Consider the following 11,173-nt stretch of genomic DNA (forward strand, 5'->3'; position numbering starts at 1 on the left):
GGGGGGGGGGGGGGGTTTGGACTCCTGCAGAACTGATAAATTGCATCGAGTGTTGGGTGCGAGCAGTGCGGGTTTGGGAAGTATTAGTCATCCGGTGATCCAAACACGAGGTCAAAGACCTGTGCTGTCGGCTCCTCGGGTTCAGGGAATGACTCCAGGCTACGCCAGCCACAATTTCCATTACACACATTAATCTCTGACAATGAGAAAGACAATAGCTCATTCCCAAAGCTTAATGTAAAAGTGCTTTTGAGACATGCCTACCAGTGGTTACTTTGTTGAGCATTTAAGGAATTAGGAAGCAATCATTCTTTGCTTGAGAGCAGCTGGAATTCTTTGTTCCTAAAGTGACTCAGGTTATCATTAAGGAAGCGTGATTAGCTGGATCGGAGCGGCAGAAACTAGTCTTCCATATTTCTGTCACACCTCGTTCCAGTCAGGGAATTCTGACACGCTTCAAGATATAAACAACAGCTTTACGTAGCTTTTGTCTGACTTTGCGGGTCAGATTGTGAGAAAACGATTTTTTCAACGCGGACAGTGTGATGCACTCATCGAGAGTCATTAAGGTTATATTGATTGGAGGCTTTTAATAATTTATTTGAACCTTTCTGTTTTAGGGTGGAATGATTAGACAAACATACAAGTTTTAAATATTTTTTAAAAATAAGAACTGGGTGCACAAGTTTTTATTGTTTTTTTTTTTAAATTTAAATAAACTGCTCAAATCCATCCACACATTCACCTAAATCTTTTAATAAGTAGTGCTGTTAGTGATCATGATTGACTGCAGCTGATAGTGAAATGAAGTCAAGTGAAGTGAAATTTATTTATATAGCACTTTTCCGCAACAAGGCAATTCAAAGTGCTTTACAACAGAAACAACAGTCAGGTACAGAATCAAATATAGAGATAAAACATCGATCATGTATAATCTAAATGAAATATATGATAACCTAATTAAAATCATGAAACTAAACATCTAAACAGGAGCTAAGACAGTCAAAATAGTAGCTAAAATAATCTAAATAAAATCATGATAAAGTTAAAGTTGAACTAAACAACAATTAGGAATCTAACAATATCTAAATTATGAGCTAAGATCAACTAAACTAAACAGCCAAGTATTGAAAAGTGGTAGTATTAAAAGGGTTTGTTTGTGTGTGAATGGAACTGAAATGTGGGCTTTCATTAACAGATGGAGAACGTGTCGCCAGCACCACGCTCATCGACACCCTGCTGGGCACGGACTTCCAGCTCATCATCAACAATGCCGTCTATGACGTCCACGCTCCTGAAAGGGGTACGCCGCCGTAGTCCAGCTGATTTATAGCTGCTGCCAGCTCTCCAGGTGGGACTCCACCTTCGCAGCAGCTCGGCTCTCTCTCACCCGTCTCCACCTTGTCGTGTGCTTCGTTGCAGTGCTTCCGTCCAGCGAGCACGCCGGGGAGCTGGAGGACATGAAACACGTGGTGCATCTGCTGCACACGGCGCTCTACCAGCCCAAACACCATCTGCTGAGGGAGATGGAGCTGCTGGAGAAGATGGACGGCCTCAAGCAGGAGCTGTCGCCTCTCGAGAAGGTAAGTAGATCTAGCCGAGCCGTTGTGCGCTCTGAAACCGGAGTGGCTGCTTTGCCGGTGTGGCGTTTAGCCTCTCTCGTTTCGCCACCTTTTCAGGTGAAGGCCCAGCTGTCCCAGACGGCCAAGTTTCACACCTCCAGGGCTCTGTGGACCGGCATGGCCCTGCTGTCGGTGCAGGGGGGCGCCCTGGCCTGGCTCACCTGGTGGGTCTACTCGTGGGACGTCATGGAGCCCGTCACCTACTTCATCACCTACGCTACCAGCATGGGAGCGTTCGCTTATTACGTCCTCACCAAACAGGCAAGATTCAAGCTTTGTCCTCTTCATCCTGTGTTCGCCAGTTACCTCCGGTTTACAGGACTAGTTGTGGAAAATCAACTGTTTGCTTAGCATAGGATATATGGTGTTGCTTAAACAAAAACTGTAATAATGTGGGAGGAAACAAAAAACGTTAGTGGTCCTGCTGGAAAATTACGAGTTCTGTCACTGTCAGGTTGCCAGAGAACAAGTACACAACTTGACAATTCCAATCCCCAGGCAGTAATATTAACTCCCCGACAAATGAAAATGCTTCCTGTTTCAGTCCAAACAAGTTTGCTCCAATGCTGGCAGTCATATTTCTGCACAGACGGGTGATATTTAGTGGCTGATGGAAGGGAAATCTTTACAAAAACACAACTTACTGTACGACGCACTGGATTATAAAGCACACTGTCAATGAATGACCCATTTTCGAACTTTTTTCATATATAAAGAGCACTGGACTATAAGGCGCACCTCCCAATTTTTGTTACTTCTTGACTATAACTGAGCCTTAATGCTGCGAGCGGTGCAGCTTTGTAGTTTACTAAAGTTGTACTAAAACATCGACTTCTTACATATATAAGGTGCTCTGTTAAAGGCTTTGAAGTGCACCTTATAGTCTGGAAATGAAGCTTTTTAATGTTTAACTCACTCTTTTTAGTCACCACAGCATCCCTCAGCTAATCTTAAAGTGTTTCTCAGGTTTTCTCTGGAATTGATTTTTTTTTTTTTTTTTTTTAACAAGAACTGGTTCTTTAGCTGGGAAACTTTTACTGTCTCAAAATTAGACGCAACACAAGAAGTGGCTCGTGTGAAAACCGGTTCTTGCAGGTTTTAATGTTAGACTGTTGGAAGCGTTGCTAAGTGTAAGAAGGTTTTCAACCCTTAACAGGCTCGTTAAGTTTGTTTTTAACCCGTTTCCCGTCTGAACTCCTGGCACATTTCCCGCTGAAGCAGAGCTGCAGCGTTTTCCCCTGCAGTAATGCTTCCTTTCTTCTGTCCCCACAGGACTACGTGTATCCAGATGCCCGAGACAGACAGTTCCTGCGTTACTTTTATAAAGGGGCCAGAAAGAAGAGCTTCAACGTGGAAAGATACAACGAACTGAAGGATGAGCTGGCTCAGGTGGGCCGACCGTTCCCGCTGAAGAATACGTTTTGTTTTGTTTTCCCCCTCTAATCCTCTGCTTTCTTGAAATCCAATTTAATTAACAGGATTGTTCTCTGTCCGCCAGGTGGAGGAGGATTTGAGACGTCTGAGAAGTCCGAATCAGCTTCAGCTCCCAGTTGAACAGATTCAGCCAAAGCCATAAATAATGCCAAACTAAGAACACCACTCACTTTGACTAAAACACTGCAAAAAAACAAGTGTTTTATTTTGATAATGCACCTTTTTACCTTGGAGTCCATATCATTCTTGATGATGATGATGATATAATGTATCCTTGTATCCTTGGAAAAACACGCAAACACTGATGAATAAAAAGTTTGCATTTCCTGAACTGTTTCTCAGTCTGCGAGTAGAAATATTCAGACAGAAGATAAGAAATAGAAATAAGCAAACTATGTCAGAACATACAAAAGGAGGCAGTCATTTGTTTTTTTTCCCCCATGAAAGTTTATTTTTAAAAAACTTGGAGTAAAAAAACAACAACTAAGTAGTACCTAAGAAGAAGCCACAGTTGTTCAGAATCTTAATGTGACAAAAATACAGCTTTTGTGATTTATGCTGGAAGTTATTTAGGTTGTAGAAAAAACAAATCACTCTCCTTCCTGAGGCTTTCACTTTAAGTGCAAATGTGCATCATGAAACACCTTAAACAGCTGTGACACGAGGGACAGCACAAACATCATTTTCCCCCTTTTTTAAGAAGTTTTTTTTAATAAGAAGCGAGTTTGAAGGCACAGCACGTGTCTGAAGTGCTTGGAAAGAATGAGAAGAAAACCCCAAAGATTTCCCTGCCTAACACGATACGCTAGAAAAACAACGATCTAGCTCGACAAATAAAACTGAAAGTACTTTAATTAACAGACAAAAATAAAAATCCCTGAAAGTGTCAGCTTCTGTGTGTCGGACCAGAGCAGGTAAAGTCCGCCGTCTTGGCTCATTGTTTTTTTTTTTTTTTTAAATCCTCGTTTATGTGACAATACGGTAATTTAAACAAGATTAAAAATGTAGAATGTGAAGCATGATAATCCTGGCAGAAATTTCTTGAATGTTTCAAACATTTTGATCTACATGGACTCAAAATGAAAAAAAACAAACAAAACAAATCAACGCATCACCAACAGGATACAGTACCAGTCAGTTCAAGCTGTAGTTTCTGACTTTAGATGTAATTATTTCACTTGAAATATTAAAACAGTCAATGAGCAGATCATTCTGTGTGTATGGATAAGAAGCATATTATTAAAATAGTGAAAAAAATAGCAACTTCCCTTTACCCAGATAGTGTTAGTTTTTTCCTCTAAGAAGTTAATATAAAAACCTTATTTATTCACTGTGGCTCTACAGCGTTACTTCTTTGGTCGGAAGTAGAGTTTCTTAGTGAGCATCGAAGCGAAGCAAGGCACCTGCTTCTTGCCGATGGCGCCAGGGTCGCTGGCGTTCCCCACTCTCCTCATGGCCACCTTTCTGTTGACCAGCGTGAGCAACTCGGTGAATTCCAGGGTAGTCCCGTACTCCTTGAGCAACTCGCACAGATCCTGGATGTACCAGGAGCCGTTTACCGTCTCCCTGTGGGAGTAGTAACCTTTTGACACAAACACAAACACACACACACACGGGGAAAAAAACGGCAGATTAGATGTGCAGCAACAGTGATAATAATTACAGAGGGTTACTAAGATGAACAGATATTTGGTGCGACTCCTTGGCTTTCAAAACAGTGCCAGTTTGGGGACTTTGAGGTGTTCTTGTCAGGTGTTTGAATAACCAGGTATACCAAACAGGTGCTGATAATATTAATTTTTTCATATGCAGATCATATGCAGAAGTCGGAAAAACAAACAGTTGTGTAGGAGGCTGGAAACTGGGCAAGGAGCAGCCAAACTCCGCTGTTAAGGTCAAGATGAAAACTAACACGATGACAAGACTGAGCAGAAACACAGCAGGGGATGTAGACTCAGAATGGTCGAACTTTAAAATATTTGGCTGTAGAGGAGGACAGAACGGTGCAATAATGAATAACTGGAGGCAAACCTGAGGCCCGGTGAAGGTTCCTTGTGGGTTTGGGGCTGCATTTCTGCAAACGGAGTTTGGGGATACTTATCAGTCGTGTAACATCATCAGGGAGGGTAGGTGATATTACACCTGGTGTCTGACTGACAATGCCCCCCCGTTACTAAGAACTATCTTCAACAAAAAGAAAAACAAGGAATCCTGGAAATGGTCATACGACCTACGCAGAGCTCGGATCTCAGCACCATGGAGGGAGCATGGAGATCACCTAAAGAGAGAGGATGAGCCAGAAACATCCCCACGGCCTACCTGCTGAGTTCCTCCATCCTCTGCAAGTGTATCTAGAAGAAAGGATGCTGCTTTGAAGACAAACACTGGTTTCATTTAGATTTCTCTCCAGTTCGTTCCTTTCAGTGTTAATACCAAATTTGCCCATTTACTTTCACCCCTAAGTAAATGGCCTGAAATCTTCCTCGTTTCCAGCTCAAACCAGCTAAACAAGCAAATTAGACTATCGTAGCACCAAACGGCTTACCGTCAGCCACAGAATAGCACATGATGAAATCAGCTCCAGCAGGGAGGGCGTGGATGGCGCTGGCGTCCACCACCACCTCATTTGTCAGCACCTTGTTGTCCACGTCATCGAAGGGAGCCACCGGCACGTCGTGTTTGTCCCCACGGCACGCCTAGGGACACACATTCTCTTTTTTAAATTTTTAATTTGTCGTTTACAAGAAAACACGAGACCAGTGACGACGGCACAGCGACGTTTCTGACTGGACTTTGTGCTGCTTTGCATGTACCTGGATAATAAAAATCTTTGGTTTTCCTGCAAGGGTCTTGCATTTATCTCCTTTAAACAGGGATGTTATTTCCTGGATGCTGATCTTGCCGTCGTAGGTGAAAACGTGATCGTCCTCGCCGTGGCTCAGGAAGGCCAGCAGAAAGCAGTCGGCGTCTGAATGGTCTTCCACGGCAGCTGCATGTTTGGTACAGGCGTTAATTTACAAGCAAAAGCTCTTTTTGCATTTTCTGAATTTGACACTTATCTTTGCATTTGCAAGAAAAGAATAAAGAACTAAACAATACTGTCAAACTAATGAGAGTACCTTCATGGATTTTATCCAGAACCTCCACTTGTTTGTAGTTGTCAAAAGTCCTGACTTCAAAGTTTAGCTCCACCAGTCTAAAGAAAAAGGTCTAAATCAGTTTCAGCGCAGTGAAATATTAAAGAAGAAGAAGTAACACGCCGCAGATCCTCGCAAAACATTACCGGACAAAAGCCTCACGTCTGTTAAACACGTACCGTAGCAGTCCAAACACGCCCACGCGGTGTTCGTTCTGCGGCAGCCCGCTGTGAGGTTTTACCTTCTCTCCAGGTTGTAGCTGTCGGCATTGGTTCCGTGTCTGTCGTTTAAGCCCAGGCGCCAGAAGAAGCGCTCCTGGTTAAAGATGAGAGCGAGGCCTCGCCGTTTGCGGCCCATCTTGAACTCCTCTGCGGGATCCAAAGCTAAAGACCTGTTTTAAAGTGACAAAGAACACGCAAATATTGATAATGGGTGTGTGTGTGTGTGTGTGTGTGTTCTAGAGCAGCGGTCCCCAACCTTTTTAGCTCCACAGACCGGTTCATTATCAGACCGGCCTTTAAAGCTGTGGCGGATAAACACAACAAAATAAAATGATACGACCGGCATGAAAATGGGGGTATTTTTAAAAACATAATAAACATAAATCCAACGTGTCCTCGCAGCTTTGTTAGCTGCGTCCTGGTGTTGCGTTATCAACATGAATAACACCCTCTCATCCCCTGATGTTCTGTGTTTAAACATGCCCTTCAAAATAAGAGACACCACAAATATAAAATGCACAAAGAACACAACTTACCATAACACCGAATCAGTGGAGCCCTGAGCCTGTTTCTCAGTAATGAGACGGTCCCATCCAGGGCTTCCAGAGACGTTTGTTTTTTACTCATTTTGCTGCTTGTGGGTTTGTTTTTAGCCGCAAGGTATCACGCGACCTAGATGAGCGTTCTGACACGCATCAAGAGTGATTCATAGACGGATGTAGTGGAGAGAATCCGTTCAGTTTTCAAAATAAATGGCGTTCAGACTCCGAAAAAAAAAAAAAAGCGGAAATACTGTAAAGTTAATTATTTTTTCTGTGCGGCCCAGTACCAAGTGACCCACGGACCGGTACCGGTCCGCAGCCCGGGGATTGGGGACCTCTGATCTAGATGACAGGTGAAAATGTCCAGCTGACTGTAGAAGAAGAAGAAAAAAAAAAAAAAAAAAAAACTGCTTACCTTCTGATAAAAGCATCTGTTTCTGTCAGGCCCTCTGTGCATGCTGTCGAGAACAACACACAAAGCGATTACAAACAATTTAAAAAAAATTTTTTTTTACCAATGGCATTATTGTCAAAAGTTCTTTAACCCTCCCGTGGCCTTCGGGTCAAACGGACCCAAAGTCACAAGAGCTTCTCTTCCCGTCTTCAGTTACGAGGCCCTCAGGAGGGTTAAGAACGACTTCTTGAAGCTTTTGCTTCGTAGTTCCAGGATTCAGGCTCTAAACTGCCGTAACAACTTGCATTTTGTAACCATTGCGGTTTTACAGGTTCTCCCCCCCTCTTTCTTTCCTACATATTTTGGTGCATGCACATCTTATTGGCTGTAAAAAACTGAAACATTCAGCGTCATTTAATGAATGATTTATGAGAAACGAAATGCAGTTTGCACGTCAGCAGTAAGAGATTGCCAAGCCTTCATAAAAAGGTACTTTTTTAAAACTGTATTGCCCTAACATTCTCAGTTTGGTTTGCGCCCACACACACATATACACACACACACACACCTACACACAGATCCGGTTTTTTAAAATGAGTAAAAAGGAGAATGGGTTATTGTGTCCACATGATACTCAGTAGGAATCAGGTTAGATTACAGACTACAATAAAGCCTGATTTTTATAATGCTTTTACAACTTTGTCCTACTCGTTTGTTTCACTTTTGCCTAGATTAAGGCTCAAAGTGTGCTTCGAAGGTTACTCACCTGTACTGTCAGTGGCTGCTTTGCTGTCATTAGCTACACTTCCTGGTGTAGTGGGGAAAAGCAACAAAGCAATATATTAAAAGCAACAAAGCAATATATTTAAAACCTTATTTAAAAAAAAAAAACGGCTTCATGACATCAGTAACCCAAACTAAAAAAGCGTCATTACTGTGACGAGTTCAAGAAAGCATATTTCTAGTAAACTGTAACAACACAAATGCAGACACATAAAAGTTTCACTGCTGACATGGAAGCTAATTAACGTCGAAAACTAAAACCAGGCTATATTGTCTTTCTGAAACCAAATACTACAAACGAACCCGAGTTTTAACTGCGTTTTACGTAGCAAACATATTAAAACTGTTACCTCCACAACAGTCCTCCGCCCTGCTCGACATTTTCACGGAAAACACTGGGATCCAGTGAGCCAACCACAAATAACCAACTGTGTGGCCCCGCCCCCATAACCCGATTGGTTGAACTGGCGGGGGAAAAGCGCACGATGATTGGTTTGTACAACCCGTCGGTCAAACAGCACGCGCCGTTCAAACGGAAGCGGACGTATGTCAAAGTGTGTGTTTCTTTTTTCTTCCCCCCCTCCATCACAAAACGCGATTAAACAGAATCACAGCCAAGTTTTGCTGTCCTTAAAAAAAAAAAAAAAAAAGAAAGAAAGAAAGTTGGGCACTGTAAAATCAAAACGGAAGTACATTTACAGTTTACATTACTGAGGGTTGCCGAAAAAAGTTTAAGCAGAGGTCTCTGCAAAACACAAAGGAGCCTAAAGTGGTACTGCTATACAGCTCATGTGTAACAAATGTCATTGTGCCAACATGCAACTTCCTTTTTTATACACTATGCTTCAAAGTATTTGGACATCATTACAATTGGCATTTTTGCAAAGTTTGATAAGTAGTACTCTGTACCTGAAAGGGACAGTTTGGTCATTTTTGAGGTGATATTTTGTCAAATAGTAATCAATGATACTTTTATCAGCTGTGACATGAAGAAAAGGGGCTAGAATTAGTCTATTATTACACAAATGTATGTGTGCTGACTGAGCATAGACCCTGTATGTCATGTTGGTGCTAAAGCTGCAAATGTATCTGTGTGCCTGATGCACGTCTAGACCAGTGGCAGATCTTGAAGACCTGCTGACATGCAGGGAAACATCTAAAACCTGCAGGATAGTGGCCCTCCAGGACCAGGACTGGACGCCGCTGGTCTAGAAAGTCCAGAGTTTACTCCACTCTCTGCAGACTGACCCCTTCAGCAGCCTCAGGAGATCGGTACTGACTAACTAAACAAAACGATGTCGAGCAGAAGTCTGGCAGTTTAATATGAGCCAAGACAGCAACCAGCAGCACAAACAAAAGCTTTGAACCCAGGCTGGTTGAAAAGTGTGGGTGTTTGTGTGTGTGTGCTTCATCTTTAATCTTCACATCTACGATAAAGAGAGTCAAATTACCGTCAGTGCATTACCTTTCAGTTCGTTTCATTACTGCTGGGTGATTTTTTAAAAAGACAAAATTTCAGAGCCCGGTATCAAAGCCCACAATACACTCCTCCCTGTTTGGGCAGTAAAAAAAACGACTTCAAAGATGTTAGTCCGGGCTTCTGGGGAAACAGGACCATCGACAGTATAGGATAAAACTAGACGGCATCCCGCCTCCTTCTGTTTTTGAGAATTGAAACTACAACAGCCCATTTTCTGGGTGCTGTCATGTTGTGTTTTTGGAACCAGAGTCTGAGCGTCGGAGGTGTGGGGCTTTAAGACCCACTTACTACCCCGCACACAGTCACAGTGTTGCATGACCTTTCATTTAAGAGGGTAACAACTAATGGAAAAATGAATGTTTGAACATACTACGTTTATTAACAAAAGTCAACACCTGAAAAAAATAGTAGAGGTGTGAGTGTGTGTGTGTTTCTTTTATTCAGCTAAGAGCATTGTCCTGTTTATTTATGTGGAGAAGGCGAGGCTTAAACCTCACACTGGAACCAGCCTGCAGGGAAAATGGGCCAGTATTGGTTTCAGATTCTGGATTCTTGTCGGATGTCTAGATTTCTGAGGGAGGCACCCATTACGCCGCTTTGCATTGTTTGGCCTTATTGTGTTTCACGAGTCCAAACCGCTCATTCTGGGCCCAGGACGCCCCTTTGTGTTCTGCAGAGACTCCTTTGAAACGTTTCTTCTGATCTTCCGAAGCGCTTTTCTTTGACCTCATTTTAAAAAAACGTGACACGGATAAGAAAAAGAGAAAAATCTGTAAGGATCCAACAAATACCAAAAGCGTTTAAATGGCAATCTAACCACAGCATTAGATCGTCACAATGTAACGTTGGCTTGAAGAACTGAAACTATAGTTCAACAAAATGTGGAACAAAAAGCCCTGTAGGTCATTCCTAAAAATTAAAAAACAAAAACAACTGGACTTCTTTTCTGTGGCCAAAGATGTTTCGTTTCCCATCTGAGGAGCTTTCTCATTTCAAAACTGGAGAGTGTGGTTTGAGAAAATCTACACCAATATATTATGTATTTCAACGAATCTTTTCTGATAATATTGGAACAAAGGGGGGCTTTATTAAATGTGATATTGGCAAAATATGTATATTATTACGAAGGCAGATAATAAAGAGTAGCAGAAAAAACCCTCAGGAGTCAAACATGTTTTCCATGCTCTGATCCTTCGTGTTCCCTGCCTTTAAAATACCTTCTCCTTCCCAATTATTGTATTCATTTATATGAATCCTGGTTTGCAAATTTAAACCAGTTGTGCTCTTAAATATCAGAGCACAAAGAATGAAGGGAAAGAATAATTTCCTTTCTTTTACTAAGTAGGAAACATGAGCTCATTTGGCCTGTTTGATGCTTCCAGGTTACGTTACTGGCTATCAAAAAGAATTCAGATCAAAAATAATAAAATTTCATGAAAATTCAGAATTGGAAATATCTTCTCTATGCGTGTCCTAAAATGTTGGATTCAGACAATTTGAAATAAAATGCATCACATAGATAAGCCTGGATAGTTTGACCCCCCCCCCCCTCACACCCCC

At 42.1% G+C, this 11,173-nt stretch overlaps 2 protein-coding genes across 2 annotated transcripts in view; one reads left to right on the forward strand and one right to left on the reverse strand.

Annotated features, from left to right (window-relative positions):
* Positions 1 to 3,387, forward strand: part of LOC108230989 (mitochondrial calcium uniporter dominant negative subunit beta) — a 16,877-nt gene extending 13,490 nt beyond the window's left edge. Inside the window, exons 4-8 of the mRNA XM_017407679.3 lie at positions 1,199 to 1,303; positions 1,423 to 1,583; positions 1,680 to 1,883; positions 2,895 to 3,011; positions 3,121 to 3,387. Coding sequence (XP_017263168.1) covers positions 1,199 to 1,303; positions 1,423 to 1,583; positions 1,680 to 1,883; positions 2,895 to 3,011; positions 3,121 to 3,198 — 665 coding nt within the window. The 3' untranslated portion in view covers positions 3,199 to 3,387. The remainder of the gene's footprint in view (positions 1 to 1,198; positions 1,304 to 1,422; positions 1,584 to 1,679; positions 1,884 to 2,894; positions 3,012 to 3,120) is intronic.
* A 567-nt stretch (positions 3,388 to 3,954) lies between these two features.
* On the reverse strand, positions 3,955 to 8,722 carry LOC108230993 (caspase-6). The gene is made up of 8 exons (XM_017407691.3): positions 8,484 to 8,722; positions 8,117 to 8,158; positions 7,372 to 7,414; positions 6,435 to 6,584; positions 6,176 to 6,252; positions 5,870 to 6,045; positions 5,602 to 5,752; positions 3,955 to 4,638 (listed from the first exon to the last, which is right to left on the reverse strand). Exons 1-8 carry the CDS (start codon positions 8,512 to 8,514, stop codon positions 4,403 to 4,405), a joined length of 906 nt encoding a protein of 301 aa, XP_017263180.1. The 5' UTR covers positions 8,515 to 8,722; the 3' UTR covers positions 3,955 to 4,402.
* Positions 8,723 to 11,173: the final 2,451 nt, after the last annotated feature.

This window comes from Kryptolebias marmoratus, linkage group LG3, assembly GCF_001649575.2.
Source record: "Kryptolebias marmoratus isolate JLee-2015 linkage group LG3, ASM164957v2, whole genome shotgun sequence".
Lineage (NCBI taxonomy): Eukaryota > Metazoa > Chordata > Actinopteri > Cyprinodontiformes > Rivulidae > Kryptolebias > Kryptolebias marmoratus.

Excerpts from the sequence above, each read along its gene's own strand:
- LOC108230993 (XM_017407691.3), bottom strand. The coding sequence starts at position 8,514 with ATGTCGAGCAGGGCGGAGGACTGTTGTGGAG. Across the intron at positions 6,585-7,371 it reads ACAGATGCTTTTATCAGAAG|GTCTTTAGCTTTGGATCCCG; the intron begins GTAAGCAGTTTT and ends ACTTTAAAACAG. Across the intron at positions 5,753-5,869 it reads CAAAGATTTTTATTATCCAG|GCGTGCCGTGGGGACAAACA; the intron begins GTACATGCAAAG and ends GTGTGTCCCTAG.